This window comes from Anolis sagrei, chromosome 2, assembly GCF_037176765.1.
Source record: "Anolis sagrei isolate rAnoSag1 chromosome 2, rAnoSag1.mat, whole genome shotgun sequence".
In the NCBI taxonomy this organism is placed as follows: domain Eukaryota; kingdom Metazoa; phylum Chordata; class Lepidosauria; order Squamata; family Dactyloidae; genus Anolis; species Anolis sagrei.
In genome coordinates this window covers 96,047,706-96,070,028 of record NC_090022.1, presented here as the reverse complement: position 1 = coordinate 96,070,028, position 22,323 = coordinate 96,047,706, and the positions used below count along the sequence as shown (strand labels likewise).

The following is a 22,323-nucleotide window of genomic DNA, read 5'->3' as shown; positions in this document are numbered from 1 at the left end:
TCTTGGCAAGTAGGAATGATGACTTGAGTCAAGATGACTTGAGTCAGGGATTGAGAGTTGATTACATTACACTATTTAATGTGGGCTGTCAGAAAATCCAGAATGAATTTTTAGGAGACTTGAATAAATCCATTAGTATTAGCAAAGCTTTTTCCTTTCCTTTCTGGGAATACAAGATGTGCATTTGCTGAGTGGTGTCATTTCAGGAGTCCCCTTTTCACTTTCTAGATGCTACTTGAACCCTTTTGTCAATCCATGTGCAGAGTTCTTTCCCCACATAATCTCTTTTATTCCCCTTTACTAACAATAGTCTTCCCATTCAATTCATTCAAACCTCAGGCTTCATTCTTTATCCTTACAATTTATTTCATGTACTTACCTGCTGATTGTTTGGTTCCATTTGTTGGTAGATTATTACTATTTTAAGATCGGAGGGGGCGGGGGGAGGGTTGATTTCTAAATTGATGTGGTACAAATACCAGAATAAAGTTTTGTGTGAAATGGAAACACTGTGGGTTAACTATGATATTGAAAAGAAGCTTGTAGTTTGTGCATGTAATCAGAGACACCTCATGTGTCCCTTACCTATGCATGAAAATGCAAATGTGAAGGGGTATGTGAAAAAATGGCCACACAATTTTGAAATAAAAATGGGAAGATCAGTGCCCAGTCTTTAAAGCTTTGTGCCCTATCGGTGTGGTTGAGATGTAGTCAACTTGTCAACACAGATCTTAGTTTTGAATTTGAAAGAGGTTGCAGATTGCAGTGACTTGTAAATATCTGAAAGGAATTCTGTACACTTTCAAAGACATACAGCACCTTTATTTTTAGAGTGAGGAAAAACAGTGGGGTGGCAGTTTTTTTAAGTAAAAGTCATTCTGTTGCAGATGTTTAGAACCTCTCCTTATTGTCCTTTTTCCGATCTTTCTGGATCTCAAATAGGAATGTTCTTGATCTTGTCTGTTATATGTTGCATAGCTATCTGATACAGTCCCTTCTACTTTCTATTTCCTTACATCTTGTCCCCACACCCTCATCACATGTATGCTTGAATATGGAATTTTCTACTTCTGCCTTTGCACTCATTTTTGTTGTTTTCTGTATTCTCAAATTGACCAATTTTTCCTTCTGGCCAAATAGCAGAGTAGTAAGATTTGTACCTATTCTAATACCCTAAACCCTTCTGATTTTGATAAAATATGTGCTACTGGTAACTGGCATTTAATTCTTTTGTTTTCATTAAATGTCTAAGGCTGCCATGATATGCACAGTTATTTGTGTAACAGAGTAAAAATATACAGTATACTTTTGTTAATGAAGTAGCAAGCTTGAAATTAATTATAAGGAATCAGAGACACTGTTACTAACTTTTTAAAAGTTGTATCCCTACACACTATATACAACCTCTGGATTTGGATTTATCATTTCTAAATACAGGGCAGCACAATTACCTCTGTGCTGGAAGAAATGATTGTATTATTGACAAAATTCGGAGAAAGAATTGCCCTGCTTGCCGGTACCGGAAATGTCTTCAAGCTGGCATGAATCTAGAAGGTAAGATTTTATTATTTTATTCCTAAAACCTAGACAAACCTTTTTTTTTCATTTTTAAAAAAGAGACAAAGGTCTATGTTGCTAGATCCTGATTTTAACTCCTAAGGAGGCTTATGTATGTAGACATGAATCCATGTGGCACATAGATATCTCTGCGTGGACTTTAGAGGTCACAAGAGCTTGACAATGTTGGGAGAGGGGCATTGATGTCAGCTCACTCCCCTAAGTTAATCGCAGACTGTCTTCATTGAAGTAAACTGAATGGGGTTTGTGGAAATGTCAGTAGTGTGTTAATTTATTCTCAACAGGTATTTATTACTGATATATGTTTAGCCAGTCCCACTGCAAGTATGAACAGTGACTCTCAGGTTGTATCACACTGCCTGTGTGCTATAAGAAAGGGCCACCACTGTTCCCTGCTTTGTCCCTGCCATAATTATTGTGTTTTATGAGATGGCAAGAAAGTTGACATTATTGGACAACGAAGAAAGCCAATCCCCAGGAGAACAGTTAACACCTTGAAAAATGTATAGAAACAGCTGCTGTATGCCATGCATGCAAAGATCCCAAAACAGATATAGACAAACTAGCATATATTTCATATTCCTTTCTTATAGTTTAGTTTGGCCAGCAAATACTGTAAAATTATTTCAGCGTGCCAATTCAGGCAAACTTTTGTGTTGCTATTTGTTACATTAATTACATAATTATAGGTGATTACTGTCTACAGTAATCAAAACTATTTTTTCAATACTTGCATGGATTACCATTTTCTCAATTTCTCCAGTAGAGATTTTCCTCTACAGTGGAGATTCTTCAACAGTGTTGTGAATATTTAATAGCTGTCGCCCCCCTGAAAACTTAAAGGTTCTTTGATGATTAAAGCTCATGTGTTTTACAGTAGAATTTCTTTAGCTAAAATGTCTATTTAGAGGCAGAATGAGCTAAAGTTTTGCAGTTAATGTTTTAGCCAAACAGGCCTGGATTGGGTAAACAATTGAAATGCTTGGCTGCTTGTGGTGTTGCAAAATACTGTGAATGAGCCATATGTTTTGTGTTAACTATTATGCTAACACTAAGGAATTTTCTTCAGATTGTCACATTCCCCTCTCATCCGCCAGTCAAACACTATAATAGAAATAGCAGTTTTAAAGTGCTTAGGAAATGCTAAACATTTTTAAGGTTTTTATAATATGACATGTTTTGCTCCTTCAGAGTTACTATACAGTAATTCTACAGAACAAGTAATATAAAGTACAAGTAATTTTACTACAGATTTTGCCCACATTTTAAATTTGATAAATGTTTTAACTTTTTATAAGCAAGTTTTCCTATCACTGCCAGGGTACTTCAGTGCTGCCTGAGGACAGTCTTAACAGTTACAAGTAACATATTTCCGAATTTGTCCCAAGCACATTCTATTGTATTTAACCTTGTTAAATAAGCCTTTATAGGAAAAATCCAGGCATTTTCCTTTTGCATATGTATATTGCTTGTACAGAGCTTAACAAGTGAATGTGAGGGTTCAATTCAGAGCATTGTATGGATATTGCTTCAATGTTTACAGTCCTATTTGTATTAGTGAACATAACATTTTTGAGAAGAGCCAAAAATCCCGTTAGGAACAGAATCTCTTGTAGTATGCAACCAAATATAATTATGCTAGGCAACAGTTTCAGTTGTTAGATTGAATAACCAGCAATCTCTGATTTGTCAGGAAAACAGAGATTAGCCAATGCATAATACAGCAGAGCTTTAGAAGTGGTTTTTTTTTCAGTGCCCAGAAAACATGCTCTCCCATAAAACAAATTTGTTTCCTATCATGCACTCAAGAGACAAAAATGAAGTAGACTACGGTGGAAATAACATTTTTGGTTTACTCACAACTTTTATGTGATCATCATACATAGGTACAAACATTTATTAGTCCAGCTACAAATATCCTTGAGATGATTCCCTGTGCCAACTGACCAGGGCATCTCTCTTGTAACAAAACAGCTGTCAACCAGTCACATTGTCAAAAGGAGAGAGAAGAAGAGAGAATGTGGTCTGCAGCCCTTTTTATAAATACTCAGAAACCATAGAGTAAAGGAAGCTACACCCTAGAACATACATATAGGAAACAGTAAGCAACAAGATCGTACACACAGAGATCGCTGGAGAAGGCTTGATGAAAGTTGTCATTTTCAACAATTTGCAGCACCATTTCATATGGAAGAGTGAGCGTTTTCAGTTTGACTTTTCTTTTTAAAATATTGAAAGGCCATTTTTATGATGTGATTCAGAAAAGTGGAAAGGTATGCAGGTAGCATAGTTACAGTGAAAATAGTAATAAAACAGTTTTTAGTTAAGTGACATTTTAAGCAGCTCCTCTGCCATATGTATTCCATGGTTTAATTACAACAGCAAGCAGTTGCCAAGGGGGAAAAAATCATCTTTGGCCCAGTAGTACAAGAAACAAAGTTTTCCTGGCTTTGGTGGTTCATGTCTAGAAATGCATGTGCACGTATGCACAATTCTGTAGTATGTGTGCTATTTTGGTAATTAAGTTATTCTGTTTCTTCTCTTGTAATGATTAACCACCATGGAAGAACATTATTGAAAGCAGACTTGCCAAATGTTGGCTCATTGAGGTTCTTTATTAATCCCCTTATTTGTACTTGTGTCTTCTTTTTTCAAATAATCAGCTGACTCAATTGGGTTTTATATGCATGGTCAATGAAATATTGTGATTATTTTAAAAAAATTAGGATTGGCCAGGTCACATTAGTGCAAAATAAAGAAAGAAAGGGGGTGGCATTTGTAGAGGGTTAGGGTTAGGGTTTTTCTGTCATTCTTGATTTCTTTTTCTGAATACATTTTAGCACGAAAGACAAAGAAGAAAATAAAAGGAATTCAGCAGTCTACCATGACAGCAGGGAGAGAGACTGCTGAAAATCCTGGAAATAAGGCTATAGTTCCTGCCTCACTGCCACAGCTTACTCCTACCTTGGTTTCCCTACTGGAAGTGATTGAGCCAGAGGTGATGTTTTCAGGCTATGACAGCACAATACCAGACACAACTTGGCGTATAATGTCAACTCTTAATATGCTAGGAGGAAGACAAGTTGTAGCTGCAGTGAAATGGGCAAAGGCAATACCAGGTAAGTGGATGCACATAACTCATTGTGTGAATGTAGATCAGGGCTAGGGAACCTTTTTTGGTCAATGGATAAATTCTCTTGGAGACTTCATGTAGGCTACTATCCATTCCCATTTCTCTCTTTTAACTTCTCCCTATTTTTCTCTGATTCCCTTTTTGTCTCTCTTTTGCCTCTGACACACCGTCTCACTCTTCCTGGCATGTTTGTTGTGCTGATTATTCTTTTTTTTTTCTTTTTTCTTTCTTTTTTTTTTTTTTGGAGATTACCAATTGAATAATAGGCTGCTTGGCCAGACAGATGCTTTGCTGTATAGAAGTTTTGAAATCAGGATAAACCTTGAGGACATTTAGCCCCAGATTCAGGAGTCTGCCGCTTGAGATACCAAAACACAAACCAATAGATTCAAATTACAAGAAAAGAAACTCTGTATAAACATTAGAGAGAACTTATTTCCTGTAAGAACTGTTCATTCGGCTGCCTCGGAAAACTCCTAATCTTTGTAGATTTTTAAACAGAGGTTGCACAGACAGCAACCTCTGTTCAGAAATGTGTTGTCAAAGGCTTTCATGGCTGGAATCACTGTGTTGCTGTAAGTTTTTCGGGCTGGAACATGGCCATACAGCCCGAAAAACTTACAGCAACCCAGCCTTCAGAAGTGCTGTAGTTGTGTTATTCCTGCATGGCAGCATTAGACTAGATGGTCCTTGTAGTATCTTCCATCTCTTTGTCTTGCATTTCAAACTCTAATTGTTGGTATTACCAACAGTGACAATGGGAGCTTAAGAAGAATTGCCATAGACTTTGTTTTTAGACAAAATATAAATATCCTGTACTAAAAGCTGTATAGATGCCCTTGGTTAGCAGTTTAGAAAAGAAATGCCTTTCTTCCAATCCTGACAAATGCAGTAGCACTTGCCTTCTGTCTTTGTAGGAAAGGTTGTAGAGGACTCTGTACAATATGACTCCCTTTATTAGTTATTTATAATGAAGCAAAAGAGCTGTTGTTTCTTCTGTTTCTATGAGTTTGGGAAAGCTGAAATAAAGTGTAAATACATGTTCCTGCGATTATTGGATTATTTTTCTGTGTTTATATTGTGAAAGAGCAAATATGAAATGAGTCTTTATAACTAAGCTTGAAGGATAGCAGTCCATTTCACAATGAGAATTTCTTTATAGTAGCATCCAGGGTGGTTTACGTCCTGTATTGATTTATTTTGTTCTATAGAATTTTATTATAGTAAATTTATGCCTGTGATTTATGTCATAGGGTGAATATTAGAGGCACACAAAACAGTTACCACAGTTATGAGTAATGAAGTGCTAGTGGCCTGTTCTCCCATTCAAGTATTTTCAGAAGGAAGTCCTTTTCACCAGAAAAGAAAACATTAAGCTCATCCATTGGCTTGTCACTTTTCATCTGAAATGTATAGCCTAAAATCACTTGACTTCATTTTGTTGCAGTTTCAAGTTGTTATAGTTTGAGCCTGTGGAAAAAGCTATGCTGAACTGTAGATTTTAAAACAGTATTTTATACAGTGTTTAATTATTATAATGTATGTACTAGGGTGTACATATTTATTTTCCACTAGGGTTCAGGAACTTGCATTTGGATGACCAAATGACTCTTCTACAGTATTCATGGATGTTTCTGATGGCTTTTGCTCTCGGATGGAGATCATATAAACAATCCAATGGAAGTCTGCTCTGTTTTGCCCCAGATTTGATCATTAATGAGTAAGTAGAATCAATTACTTTTCTCTGTGTTGCTGAAGATTGGTAATTAAAAAAAAATGCATTACAATTAAGTGTGCATTTGAAGTACTAAGAATATATGTATTTTATTGAAGACTTTAGATGACAATGTTTTTAGCGATATTGTATCCAGCCTCGAGCCACAGGGAGAGGCAGATAAGAAATACAATTATTGTTGTTGTTATATAAGAATTGTCCTGTAAAAGTTGTTTCATCTTTACTTTTGTTATATTTTACTGTGGTTTGAATTTGAATAAAGTGATTAGAAAGAATGCAAGGTAACATATGTGCAAAAAAAGGAGATTGATAGGTTAGCTTTGCATGATGTTCATGCTCACAGTAGAAAGAATAGTCTGTGAAATGAATTTGTGAAGAACAAGAGCTGTCTCATAATAAGACACTTGTTCAGAATATTGCAATTGTATATTCTCGTGGAAGTACGAATACAACTATTTTGAAAAAGATTTTATGTGCTGACTGATGTTAGAACAGCAGTTGATCACAGAGTACTTATTATTTTATAACAGTAAAGTGTTAGTAAATATTCCATCACATAGAATATAACATCTTGATTAGCTTAGTTTTGCCCTTTATGTTGTCATCTATGACAGAATCTTCTGGATATGTTTGAGATGTGTATAAGGCAAAGATGAATACGTTCACATGGTGGATATGCAGCACAGCCACAAACCTGGTAGCTTTTGCATACAGAGTATTAAGATTTGAATAGGCTCTCTGATCATCATCTGAGAGAAATATTCACAGGGCTGAGAACTGTACTCTTCATGCTCAGAAAATACACTTGTTTCATAAGTTCAGCTTCTCTCAATATAAAACGGATGTTTCTTCTATAGTGGATTTTATTTGTTTTTGAAATAATTTTCAAATGCTTGTTCCCAGTTTTGACTATGGGTATCAAGCAATGATTGTTTTGTATTATTTTTATATCTTCATGTCTAATATAACTTTATGTAGTGTTAATTGACAGCTGTTACCTATTGGTTTAGATACCTTGACCTCATTTTTACATCTGTGAATCCTTCTGTAATAGTAAGTTAAGAGCATTAAATATCTCATCAGCCACTCTTAAATAAGCTCATGCCTTCAGATGCCCTCTACAAAGTGTGTACCACATAATCAGTGTCGACACCTCTAATACTGTTGTGTATGTATGCTGTTGTAACACAGAATCCAAATAATATAATAATGCTAATTTCATGACACTGGGTTAGCAGTTGGTGTACTCTTTAACACAAGTAGCACATGGAAAATGTCAAATATAAATTGTTTTCTATATTTTAATTTTGTTTGAAAGATTCCTTCTTAAAAGCCCTTAATTAGTAGAGCTGGAGAGCAGCCCTTGGTTGGGCAGAGGATGTTGCTGAACCATCACTTTCAAAGCCCTGTTGGTTCATCTTAGCCAGAGCAGAACACGTTGTGGGTGGCTATACAGGTTCTCTAGCCCAAATCAAATTGCTTGGGAAGAGTGTTTTGAATTTCATATTTTAAAACAATTTTATTTTGAAATACCTGTATTTGCATTTATATCCATATTGGAGATGGGTCTCAGATCTAAACACAAAATTATTTTTTTACAGTATGTACACCTTAGATCACCGGTTCTTAAATTGTGCTCCGCAGAGCCACTGGGGCTCTGCAAGGCATACTGAGGGGCACTGTTCTTCCCTCCTCCTCTTCCCTCCTCCTCCTGCTCTAAGGGTGGCAGCATTGTCCTCCTAGGGTACAGACCTTTTCAAGGTTTCCCCTCGCCTCTCAGACCCCTTTCCAGGCATCCCTTTCATCGCTCAGACCCTTTTGCAGACACCCCCTCGCCTCCCAGACCCCTTTCCAGGTGGTCCCCTTGCCTACGAGACCCTTATTACAAAGTTTGGATGGCCATCTGTTAGGGGTGCTTTGATTGTGCTTTTACTGCATGGCAGAAGGCTCTCGGGATCTTTCACTGAAATACTGTTTAGTTTATTATTATAATAATAACAACTTTATTTTTTATCGTAACTATTTTTGTACCCCGCCTCCATCTCCCTCAGGACTCGGGGCGGCTTACATATGGCAAAATGTGCCTAAAACAATGCATAAAATAAACACACAATACAATAAGAAATAAAACCAATAGCATATAAAACAATAATTTAAGCGCAATACAACAGCCAGTAACCTATGGTAAGAACTCTCATAAATCATGGCCGACGGTATACAGGAACAAGGGAATAGTATAGTGCAAGTTGTAGCTCGTAAACTAGGCATTGGACAACAATACGGTGCTGTGTCATTAATTGCGGACCATTGAGGCTAGACATTCTCAAAGGCTTGTCCAAATAGCCAAGTCTTCAATTTCTTCCAGAAGGAGGATAGTGTGGAGGCCTGCCTCATATCCCTAGATAGGCTGTTCCAAAGCCAGGGGACCACCACCGAGAAAGCCCTTTCCCTTGTCCCCAGCAACCGGGATTCCGAGGAGGGCATCCCTGACAGATTGTAACACTCGTGCAAGAGCATGGGGGGAGGGGGGTGCGGTCACGAAGATAGGCAGGGCCCAAACCATTTAGGGCTTTGTAGGTGATGACCTGCACTTTGGGATTGGAAATTTATTGGCAACCAGTGGAGCTGTTTTAATAGGGATGTCGTCTGCTCCCTATAATTAGCTCCAGTTAGCAATCTGGCTGCCAACCTTTGCACCAATTGCAGTTTCCGGGCCATCTTCAAAGGCAGCCCCACATAGAGTGCATTGCAGTAAACTAAAACATGGACTACCGTGGCCTAGTCAGGCTTCTCAATGTATGATCACAGCTAACGTGCAAGTTTTAACTGTTCGAAGGCCCTTCTGGCCACCACCAACACCTGAAGATCAAGCGTCAGTGCTGAATCCAGAAGGATCCCCAGGGTGCAGAGCTGTGTCCTCAGGGGGAGTGTAACCCCATCAGGCACAGGTAGCCACCCTATGTCCCAATCAGCCTCCTGACTGACCAAGAAGGCCCTCTGTCTTGTCTGGATTAAGCTTCAGTTTGTTAGCTTTCACCCAGTCCATCACACTGCTGATGGAATGCTCCAGGATCCAGGGGGCTAACTTGAAATTGAGTGGAAAAGAGTAATAGAGTCGAGTGTCATCTGCATAGAAAGAAATGACACCAAACGCCAAAACCTTTGATGACCTTACCCAGCAGTTTCATGTACATGTTGAAAAGCATGGGGATTGAATGGAACCTTGTGGGACCCACAGGTCAATGGTCAGGGATCCAAGGAAGTGTCCCCCAGCTTCAGCAACTGGGTACAATCCTCCAGGATCATACCCATTTATGTTGCTTAAAATTGTTCTTAATTTTAAATATTGCATTGGTTTTTTGTTGTTGTTGCTTTTTGCACTACAAATGAGATAAGTGCAGTGTACATAGGAATTTGTTCATATTTTTTAATTAGTTCCCACAAACATTTTGCATCCACCTGCCACTAGTCCAGCCCATCTGTCAAATTTTAAAACACAATGTCGTCCCTGTATCCAAAGGTTTGCCAATGCCTTATATACATACATTATTTATATATTACATAATATATAAACATTTCTTGGGGCTGCACGAGGAACCTTGGCTTCAAAAAGGGCTCTGTGGCTGAAAGGGTTTTGAGAACCCCTACGTTGGATTGATAGAATATTTTACATAATATTTTCAATTATTTTTTACATGAAACAAAGTTGAAGCACCAGAAAAGGTATCACTGTCTCCACCATCCATGAGATTTTAAAGTATTTTGAAGTTTTGGATAAAGAATGCTCAACCTGTACCCGTTTTTTTTTTAATGTCAGAGAAACATTTACTATATTCACTCCCATTACAGGGCTTTTCTGGGAACCTCTCAAGAAAAAAGGGGGATTTTGATTCCACCAGGTCTGAATCCAGCTCTGATCCCTCACCATACCCCGTCCACTACCCACAGGCATAAACACCTTATTTGTAGTTGAACAAGTTTTAACTTTGGTTGTTTTCTTGACCAGTAGAGAATTTTAGAATAAGTTAATGTAATTCTTAGCAATTTAAGTTAATTGCTCATTTGGCCATCTCCAAATTATTAGACTGCATAGGTACACTTGAAAAAGCATTGTATTCACTATGAAAAAATAGTAGCAATTAGTATGTGTGAAATACAGAGTTCTTGGGAAAACAAAGTGGTGAGGCCAAGCACACTCACATGGAGAGATGGAGAGAACTTTGAGATTTTTGCTCCAGTCCTGATGTTGTTATGTTTGCTCTTTCCTCAGGCAAAGAATGAATTTACCTTGTATGTATGAACAATGCAAACGTTTGCTGGTGGTCACTAATGAGCTGGCCCGGCTTCAAGTTTCATATGAAGAATATCTTTGCATGAAAACCTTGTTGCTTCTCTCTACAAGTAGGTGGAAAGTGATATTTTTTCTAGTGTTCTGTTTTGTTTTGGTTGAATACAGATTTGCAATATGGAAACTGTAGTTTTCCTCATCACTGAATTGTTAATTTTGTAGCATTAAGCCTAATTTAATTCACTCAAACACAGTTTGCCATGCTCCAGTTCTAAAAAAGGTAATAGAATCATAGACTTTTGTTATGACCGTAGTTATTGATAGGCTGTTTCCTATGGGCAATGTGAATAATAACATCTTGTATATAAAGACAGTCACCACATACTATACAAAGGGGTGCCAAAAGTATTCTAAAATTATTTTTAATTTCATATATTGTTCAATTCTGACAGTTAATAATATCAGCAGAACGAAAACCTATTCACAAGGTGTTTGCTTTCACAGAAATGCTCAGCCTTGAAAATATTTTATCATAGCCTATAATTTCAGACTTACAGCCAAAAAAGTTATTTTGTAAGCCGATGATTGGGAAATCTATGCTCACCTGTCTCCTAAGATGTTGATGGAACTATATCATTCCTAACCATTGCTTATGTAACTGAAGGGAGTCAGAGTTAAACAGTGAGGGAGAGTCACAACTTCCCCGGCTATGTAAATAAAAATTAAGACAAAGGAGAGCTGCATTCTTACTAGAATGCACCTTTTACTATTATTATGCTTATGTTTATTTACATCCTACTTTCTTTCTTCAAAAGGAGACTCAAAGCAGCTTAAATTAAAAGTGTTTCAATACAATTTAAAATATACAAACATTAATACAGGATTAAATATCATTGGTATTAAAATTCAGTTAAAATTCATAAGAACATATTCAAAACTAAAAATCACAGCACCCCCTGAAACCTGCCTCAATAAATAGGTTTTACTGTAGCTTACCACCGGAAGGACAGTAGTGAGGGGACCATTCTGGCTTCCCTGGGAAGAAGGGAGTTCCATAGTCAAGGGGGAGCCACCAAGAAAGAGGCCCCGCTTTCTCGTTCCTGTCAACTGAGCTTGAGATGGAGGTGGGACCGCCTCTCCTGAAGATCTCAGTGCCCGGACAGGTTTGTACAAGGGTATGCTGTCACCCATGTAATAATAATAATAATAATAATAATAATAATAATAGTAATAATAATTTACTTGTACCCTGCCACCATCTCTCCGAAGGGACTCGGGGCGGCTAACAAAATACATATAGACAATACATAAATCTAAAATGATGAAATCATAGAGTTACCATCACACATATACATAATTACAATGTAAAACATTAAAATTCATAAAATGCAGTCCCAGCTGTGGATAAAAAAGAAGTTGTTTCCAATGGACACAGCCCAGTGCTGACATGACGCCAACAGTTAGTCCTTGGACTAATCCTAAAAAACCTACATAAGATCAAAGGCTTGTTTAAAAAGCCATGTTTTTAAACTGGGACGGAAGGCTTGAAGCAAGGGGGCTAGCCTGATCTCTCTAGGGAGGGCATTCCAGCTGAAGTTTCAGAGCATTCTTCAAAGGCAGTCCCACGTAGAGTGTATTACAGTAATCCAGAATTTTAATACGCCTGAATTTGTGATGTAACTTGGAATCAATAACTATATTGTTCTGGAAACACAGAGAAAATAACGTCTATATATGGCTGGATAAGACCACAAAACTTTCTATATTGCTTTAGACATTTTCTTTTGCTCTCAGGCATCTTTGAATACAAATCATGGTAACTTGAATGGATTCAGTGATATCAACTTTAATGTCTACTTGATGCAAAACCTTTTACACTGCCTCTAAGTAACTACAATTTAAAGTATCTCTTTTCTTGCTTACTATGAGTGTGAAAAGATAATGTTTAATTTCATGAAGGTTTGGCCATTCTGAAAACTCAGTTTTAATTTCAGTTCCCAAGGAGGGCTTGAGGAGTCAGGCCTTGTTTGATGAAATTCGTATGACCTACATCAAAGAGTTGGGGAAAGCCATAGTGAAGAGAGAAGGGAACTCCAGCCAGAACTGGCAGAGGTTTTATCAACTGACAAAACTCTTGGATTCCATGCATGATGTAAGTTTTTTAACTTTATTGCTTCCACACATTTCCTGCTGTACAAAGGATTGCAAAGATGGCTACGGTTTAGCAATTGACAAGTCCATTTAGGTATTAACATTGTTGCCATTTTAACTTAAAGTTTTTCTGTGGTGTGTTTTTATCTGGAAGAGTGGAGAACCCCATCGAAGAAAAATGAACCTGAAACTGATTATTCATAATTTAAGTGCAGAAGAGGCAAACATAAGATTACCAAATTTATTATGAAGACATATTTTTGGGCTTACGTTGAAGATGAAAAAAGAATTATGCAGCATTATGCCTATTACTATTTGGGGATAAAAACACTAAGATGGGATCTTTATGGCTTGTATTCAGTCTGTATAAGTTAGGATGCAGAAGAGTAAGAAATAACATTTTGATAGTAATTCAAGTTTAATAAACAACTCCAGCAGTTTCACAGGCTCAGTCAGATTTTCCTCCTATAGACTTTTCTGGGATTGGGCTGTATATAGTTTTTTTTCTATATTGGTACTACATATTTTAAGATTTTTAAAATAATGTCAAGGTGTGTACATATTGACTGAAATTCTATATTGCCCATTGTAGCATAAGAGCTCTGCAGTAGGATTCTGCCACAGTTGTCCATTCACTAGAACTTGTGCTTCTGCTGCGGTAGTTCCTCTGAATAGTTATGCACCCTATCCAGACATGAGGCTGGTAGTATCTTCATCCAAGATATCAGCAGAAGATGTCATCTGTCTGGTTTTGGCTTGGGGCATAGCCAGGCACTTCTCTGATACCTTGTAGCCCTCACCAGTCACGGAATGATTGCTCAGGGAGGCAGAACCATGAATCTTGGAGTGAGGGAGCTTCGATCATTTAGAGGGTGGAGGAAAATACCAACCTTTGCAGCAATCAAAAAAATGCATACACAAGCATAAGGTGAGGGTACACTTGTGTATGTTTCACAAGATTCAAGCCATTCTATCCTTTACCATAAAAATAGGCCATTTTCAACCATTTTCAGCCTCTAGTTTGTTATGAGGATTGTTGTGGCATATGCTCTGTTGGAATCTTGATCACCAAATAACAGCCATGTATTTCTAGAGAGAAAAAAATGTATGTTAACAGGTGCTGAGAGAGGACCAGTGCTTAGAATGTAGTACTAAAACCAAATTAGTACATGCTGAATTCAGTATATTGCCGTATTTTCTGTCTTATAAGATGACTGGGCATATAAGATGACCCCAACTTTTCCAGTTAAAATATAGAGTTTTAGAATATACTCGCCATATAAGACTACCTCTATTCCAACGCACACCAAATAAATTTTTTTAAAAACATCAGATTTTATTTCAATATGGTACTTTTCCTATTACCATACCTCCTTCTCTGCCTCACAGATCTTGCACATTTCTGCCTGTGCCACTTCACTCCAGTCCTCAGGAGCGAGATATGAGAGGCAGAAAAGGGAGGTGTATGGTAATAGGCTACAAGGGCGGGCCAGACGGGTGAAAGAGGTGTGCTTTTCTGGGCACAACACCGCTCTATCTCTTTTTTTCCATACCCTGAACGTCCCAGACGCCTGCAGCTTGCTCCTCCCTTCACTTACACCTTCCCGGTGAGGCACCCCCTCACCTCGGGACCATGTTAAATCACTTCTTTCCACAAATCCTGGTGGGTGGATTTTCTTCTACCATACTTGTACTGCACCACCCTTGCTGCTTTCATATGGTTTACCACATATGGTGGGGAAGCAGCCATGGCAGTTTTTGAGCTCCCTCACCATATGTGACGACTGCGAGTCTGGCTTAGTATAAGACGACCCCCAACTTTTGAGAATGTTTTCTTGGGTTAAAAAGTAGTCTTGTATGCCAGAAAATACAGTAGTTTACTTGTTTAAACATCAAAATATAGACAGTGCACAGCATGTTTCCCCGTTTGTTAGAAATGAAGCATTGCAGTCCAGACTGTGAGGAAAGGAATTCAGTTAGTGCTTAGTGTAGTGAATAAGTTGAAAACTTAAAATTGTGGGTTTTTTTCTGAAACTGTTTGTTGTGGTGTCATTCCACTAACAAAAAAGAGGCAATTTCTATCTATTCCACATCTCCTCAGATGTGTTTTGTAAGGTAGGTGATGCTTTAGCATGGGAAAAGGTACTAGAAGTTGCACAAGTTCATGTTGGTCCAAATGTAGTCTCCAGTGTATTGAAGTACATGCTATCCCTGGGGTGACACCACTTAGACAAACATTGAATAGGCTAGCCACCATTTTCATGTTAATTGTAGTATATTATTATGTCTGGATCAACAGATACTAGAGTATAGGATGATGAGACAGCTAGAGAAATCGAGAGTGCTGAGAAGATGCCAGGCAGGAGGGAAAAATACTGTAAAGTACTGATTGTATATTTGGGACTCAGATCCTAGTTAGTGTATGTGGTCCAATATCTGAATTTAGAAAATATTCTTTTATCAATTTTATTTATGTTGATCCTAATTTCTACTACTACAATAAACACAGAAATATTGAAAATGTCACCTTGTTCACAACGCTCTGACTACAGTTAGTTTTGTGCATTTGAAATCTGGTTTCAGCCTTTTCTCTTATCAATTACAGGTGGTTGAGAATCTTTTAAGCTTCTGCTTCCAAACGTTTTTGGATAAATCCATGAGCATCGAGTTTCCAGAAATGTTGGCAGAAATCATCAGCAATCAGTTACCAAAATATTCAAATGGGAATATCAAGAAACTCTTGTTTCATCAGAAATGACTGCCTTAATACAGATAGATTGCCTTAAGAAAAAGTCAAACTATAGCTTCTTTTTTATATATAAACTAAAAGACTTGTTAATTTTGTCCTTGCAATTATATTGGGTGTTCTTGTTTTTGTTTTGTAATTATGCACTACATGTGGTTTACAGAGGGCCAAGACCTAGGTTTCAGAAGCAGATGCCTCAAACTGAATGATTACAGGAAGAAGAAAAGGAAATATGGCTTGGGATTTTTTTCTCCACATATACCATCATATTGGCAGTATAGGATACACCAAAAGCAGTGGTGTCAAGTTCAGAATCCTCATTGTCAACATTCTGCTAGGAATTTCTGTAGTTGGCTGGATTTTTAAAAAATAGGTTTTTGTTTTGGTATAGATTTTTTTGTATAGTTAAAGTAGCATTTTTTGATTTATGCATGTAATATGAAGAAAGTTTACAACTGTATATCAGAAAAGGGAAGTTGTGCCTTTTATAGCTATTACTGTCTGGTTTTAGCAATTTCCTTTAACTTTATATACAGTGAAGCTTGCTCATTTTTTCTTACATAATTTTTGTAAACTTCAGGATGCCTATTGTACAGCTGTTTTTTAAAAGTGGGGCAGCTCATAGCTTAATGACCTCTAGATATTAATCTTTTAAGTATACTCATATGACTATAGGTCGGCTTTTCTAATCTGATGCAGTCATAGTAATTCTTCTAAAATTGGCCTATAAATTCAGCCTTCTTCAGTGCGGAATAGGGATTGAATCGTATTCCAAATCTAACCTGAATACTGGAACTGCTTACTTTGATATCGGTCAAACATGTTCTGTGAGCTATTAAAAACTAGCTCTGTCTTAAATAGGGGTGTGAACATAATTATTTAAAAAAAAAAAGCAGCCTACATATTTGCATTTAATGCAATAGCCATAATTCTAAGAATTGTAGGCTGAATTGATGCTAAAAAGATCAATCTGGGCTGCCCATCAGGAAACCTTCAGGAAAATATGCATAATTGTTTAAAAGTTTACTTCTGTATGGAAAAATTAACATTTTTCCATACTCCATTTATTGCCATATAAGTGTGTACTTTTTGTGTGTCAGATGTATATTATATATACAGTGCCACAATCCAGATAGCTGTAATGTGCAGAACAAAACTGATGCACAGAAATTGGTATGTCTAACTGTTCTCCATCCACTTACTTACAAAGTGGAAAATCTGCTCTTTTTCAGTTAGGAGAACTATATTAGTAACCAATTCATATTTTTCACCTCAAAGTGCAAATTTGCCTCTATGGGGTTCTCAGAATATTCTGCTGGATTACAGCCAATGGCCAAATTCCAGAGAAGTCTCCTACCTCCTCTCATGATGTGACCAGTACTGCCAGTTCTGACCACCTATTAGGAAGGGGATGAGGACCCTTAGACTGGCTTAAAGCAGATAGTTCTCATCATCTGCTAAGTGGTGCATGCCAGTGCAAAAATACCCTGGCTCTTGAACCCAAGGACTAACAGCAGCTTTTTGTACTTCCCATAAAATGGATCAAGTACCAGAAAGAAGCCAGTTTCTGCTTACAAATCACTCTCTGGACTGGGGCAAATGTGTACAACCCTGTCTCCATTCTATGTTGATAGCTACATTTCTATTGACTTTAATGGTCAGGAACTACATACATATATATATATATACACACACAAACAAACATATGTATATATGTGTGTGTATGTACACGTATGCATACTTTATATATAAATACATATATATAAATAATATTGATTTACAAAATAGTTGTAATTATGCCCAATATATATTATGTTTATAAAGATTCATAAAAGATTTTACTTCAAATAAGATTTTTAACTTTATGCAGAATAGAAAATAGACCAAACTACAGGAAGAAGAAACCTCTTTTGGAAGATAAAGGTCCCAGACCTATGTATGGCTACACACCCATTTTCACTTTTGTTACCACCTAAATGAAACCTACCTTGTTTCTTAGAGAACATGACGATTCCGCTACTGATTTTGTGGCTTAGAGTAGAAAGTTGTCCTTGTATAGCTCCAACCCTTCTGTATCAAACTACTAGTGTGCCATAAAACAACCATGTATGTCCTGTGAATTTTTCCTTGTTATCATTGATTTATATTTTAAACAATTTGTAAGCTGTAATAGCCCATCCTCTGAGCACTTACGAATTTTCAGAAAAATTAAAACATAAAGTCACTTTAAAGGATGGGGGTGGGGAAGAGAAAGCACTTGTTCTTTGTGGCCTAAATATTTCTGGGGCAAAAATTACAGGGTTTAATAACCTAACAAATGTAAACAAAGAAAAGACATTATAACGCTACTACTATATTTTGATTAATTGTACTTTGAAATGTATTTAATTTGGTAGTGTTGTTTGAATAAACAAGGAAGGGCTACTACAGCTTTTAAAGCAGTTTATCAGATTATTGTAAAATAGCTTGTATAGTGTATCATAAGAACGGTTTTTAGATGACAGATTGCTTTATCATGACGTGATATATTTTTTCTAGGGGTCACAAATGTGTTGAATGGTAACCCATACAAATTGTGGTTTGTCTGGAAGTATTAATCCTAGCAGCATTGTTCTAAAGTTTCTAAAATGGTACTCTGTTGTTTCTGTTGTTGGTGTTGTTGTTTTCCTTTTCTTTCTTTTTTGTTTAATTTTAGAGGCACTTACTCATATTTGGTGGGAGCTCCTGGGGCTGAAACCTAAATCCGTTTAACCGCTGTAAGCACAGTCTGTGTGCTTGATCCCCTCACATTCCAGGGCTAAACCTGCAGCAACTGTGCAGGTTTACTTGATGACCCCCCTCCTCCCTACTGCAAAAAAGCTTAAAAACAGAAAATAGAAGTAGTGTGTGCATGTACACATTTGCCCATATGTTCACACTACCTGGGATTACTTTCACATATAGCCTCACAGAGCACAGCAAAACAGCTAAACAAAATTGGCAATAAAATGCATACCGGTACCAGCAATATGTAAATAATAGAGCATAGTTTGATCACAGTCTACTAAATACATTTCTAATTATTCTACAAAAATGTTCCTGGTTTTAAAAAGCAGGATTTTTACCTGTTTTTTTTTTTGTCTTTTCTTAATTTTCTTTTAAAAAATTAGGCATATAAATGAAACTCTCCCCCAGCTGCTATAGCCAGTATTTGGGCATAAAATAACACCTTTTAATAACAGTAATCATTCGCGTTTGTGGTTTCTGTGCAGCCCCACAATGAAGTGCTGCATCTATGTTCTGCATTGTAGGAATGTTCTAGAGCTCTAGTCAAAGGGTTGGTCCTCCTACATTTCTGTGGGGGAAGAGGCAAGTGTCTTGCTTCCCACCTTGCTGGGAAGGAGGAGAATAAGTGCCTGTTCCACATATTTACAGCACTACTGTGGACAGGCCTCCTTGCTCAGAGTGTTCTGTGTATCTTTCTATGAGCTTTTTCCTTAGGAGGGCCAGCTTCCTGACTAGAGCTCTAGGAGGCATAGGACACAGTTGTGTTAGTGCATAGATGACCACTTAAAGAACACCCAGAAACAGGTAAGCAACCTGTCTTTCTTCTTGAATAAGCTCTTACAAGTATGTATGTTTAACAGTTTATCTAAGCTTCGGAAAGTATTTTAACAGTAGTTTGCAAACTGTTGGGATGAAAATGTGTATTCTGCCTGTTTTTAGCTAATGCTAACAGACCCAAGTATTTGGTTTCCCCCCAAAAAAGGGTCATGAAAAGATATCGCATGAGAAAATATGGAAAGTTCCACTTGGGAAGTGACATGTATTAAGCATTTTAGCACCTGATACCAAGCTTAACAAAGCTAGTAGTGTGGGCTTTGACACAAGTATGTGTGATTGTTTACCAACACAAGTGGGATGTACAGAAATCAGTACTATGACTACATGCATACAAGTATTTAGTGATGGGAAAGAGGCTCTTATTCTTGATTTTATGTATTTGATCAGTTTATGGAGTTTTTCTTTTAAAAAATGTAAACGCTGATTCTGGAAAAGAAGTTTTAAAACTTTAATATGTTGTTAAGGATTTAAACACAAGCCATCTAAAGTACATAAGCATTCAGCAAAACATATGTTTCTTGTCTGGCTAGTCTTTTTCATGCTGGGGGAAATCAGCACTTCAAATAAAGCAGGGAAAATTCTGACTTCTGTCTCTTCAGTGCCTTGCCATATCATGCTGACATGGAAGGGATTTGGATAGCCCCAGATACTGTATGCATGCCATATGCAAGAATGGCACATGACAAGTGTTAGAAATAGTTGTTCACAGGATGTGTTAGGGCATGCACTTGCAGAGGAAAAAAATTACAGCTCCTGTATCACTAAATCAAGGATTAGAGCCTTAGGATATAAACCTGAGCATACCTATTTTTGAGGTAAACCCGATTCAGATCTGTGGGACTGATTTCCAAGTAAATGTGCTTACCATTAGTTTGCCAGTCTTGCCAGCCAGAGTAAACCAAAAAATCCAGTATTAGATTATCTTGAAAACAGCAGAGGAGTACAAAGTGTGTACAAGTGTAGAAACAATTGCCAACCCATCTTTTAGTCTGCAACCTCTTAGCTTTACAACATAACTGTATATTGGGAACAACAGAGTAACAGGGAATGGAGAAAGGTGTACTGGGACAGCCCTCTTTGCACACATCTTATACATGCACAACTGCTTGCAAATTCCTAGCAGCACCAGGTTCATTGGCCAGGTTATCCAAGACTTCATCTTATTCAGCACGCAGAAAATTGTTGTTAGTGTGAATTATGATTAGGTGAAGAACCAACTTTTTCACACTTGTAAAAAAACCCACTTTAATTATATTGCATGGTCAACTGACACCCATCCACCCACCACTCTAGTTTTGTTAAAAGACAGTCTTTACGAGGGAACATCCCACTCCACCCCCAAAACAAGTATTGGTTTGATATAGCGGGCCTATATAATGGGTCCTTATTCCTGTAGATCTATTTAAATCCTCCAAAAGAGTTGGAGATGAAAGGGTTCTGCAGAAGATGTATCCTGTGTGGAGATGGGTTGTTACTATGCGCATGCCAGATGAAAGTAAATCCAAAGATTTCCTCCTGCTTGCATATGGGCAGTGTTCTATGGAATCTACCATGGCATTGTTAGTTGTCCCTCATTGTTTCAGCTTCTACAGAACTGCTTTAGTGTCTACTTTCATTCCACTCTGAAATCTTGAAACCTGCCTAAAATATAGTTATTTGATTCCTCCTGCTTGTTAATGCTTTCTTGGGATAAAGCAGTGTGAGCTTTCTTGATCTTGCCGTTTCCATCTTTATGCCTTCCTCTTGCCACTTCACTGTAAAAACAAATACGCACAAATTGAGAGGATATGAAGCACTGCAGTGTAATAGGCATCCAGTGCTTTAGGAAAATGTGCGAGAGAGGAAGTGGAGTAAAACATGGGGTGATATTTCTCTGTGGTCTGTGTGACGTAGAAATAGGTCTGACCTATTCTGAGGCGGAATAGCTACTCTTTGAAGAGGCAGATCAGATCAATTTGTGTGCATTCACAGATGATTAACAGCCACCACGCTTAGGGTGAGCAACCTGTTAGTTCATAATTGCCTTTGAGAGTCTGTTCCAAGTGTAAAGGAGTTAACTAAAGCAATTATGAGAATAAGTGGCAAGGCTGTGATGTTTGAGCCACTTTAACTTTAAAAGTGTATGCTTATTAAGTACTTTGTAGAAAGGGACCAGATTCTTCAGCCTCTTTCAGAACTAACTTTATCCACTGCCTGATCCATATTGAAATCACTATGGATGTTACTACTATGGATGTACTAAGATTATTTTTTTACACTACCGCTGTTTCATAAGAACAATACTTTCAGGCAACAAAGAAGCATCATATTAGTTAGTGGAAAACATTCAATGATCCCTTTTAAAGTCTTGTTTTCAGATTTGAGAAAAAGTATAAAACTAGTCATCTTTCCCTCACCTACTCACACCACCCCAGCAGGCTTAATAGCACGGATTCAGTAGTGTGTCAACATTCTATTTTGTTATATTCTCCAAAAGATATATAATGGGGATAAATGCTATATTATGCTGGTGTATGGCATTATTAAAAAGCCTTTTCATTACTTTTTATCACAGTAATTTCAAAACAGTGTAAAAAAATTAAAACAAGTGACTCCTGTTTAAAATAAAAGTTGTAGTTTTCTATTCATGCCGAATAAGTCTGTAGTAACTGTCTTTTCACCTCCTCAGTGAAATGTTGGACTGTAAAATCTTATGTGGAACTGTTGAGCTTTTTCTTTTTCCTTTTAAATTTTGCTGTTCTAGTAAATTCAAAGCCACACATCTGTACAGAAGTTGCAGTAAATGTATGCCATTTACAGCAATGCTAAATCGTGGACAAAATGACATAATAAAAATTGCTTTTTCATGATATGTTCAAATACCTTTGGAATAGAAGTTTTGGGGGTTGTTTTTGCTTTGTTTTACACAGTGCCAAAAACTTAAGTGCATTTGTTTATCTGCTTGGATATTATTAAGCTAACCTCTGACCACTGAACCATTTGAAGTGTTCAGTTGCTTTAGAAGGGGTTGCTGGAGATTGGTTGTCCTGAGGTTTATTTACACACTTGTAGGCTGATACCCTGTTAGTGACATACACAGACATAAATCC

At 37.3% G+C, this 22,323-nt stretch overlaps 1 protein-coding gene across 1 annotated transcript in view; it reads left to right on the top strand.

Annotated features, from left to right (window-relative positions):
• NR3C1 (nuclear receptor subfamily 3 group C member 1) overlaps positions 1-22,083 on the top strand; it is a 63,363-nt gene extending 41,280 nt beyond the window's left edge. Inside the window, exons 4-9 of the mRNA XM_060765178.2 lie at positions 1,438-1,554; positions 4,419-4,697; positions 6,287-6,431; positions 10,717-10,847; positions 12,729-12,886; positions 15,491-22,083. Of these exons, the coding sequence (XP_060621161.1) occupies positions 1,438-1,554; positions 4,419-4,697; positions 6,287-6,431; positions 10,717-10,847; positions 12,729-12,886; positions 15,491-15,643 (983 nt within the window). The 3' untranslated portion in view covers positions 15,644-22,083. The remainder of the gene's footprint in view (positions 1-1,437; positions 1,555-4,418; positions 4,698-6,286; positions 6,432-10,716; positions 10,848-12,728; positions 12,887-15,490) is intronic.
• The last annotated feature ends 240 nt before the right edge of the window (positions 22,084-22,323 follow it).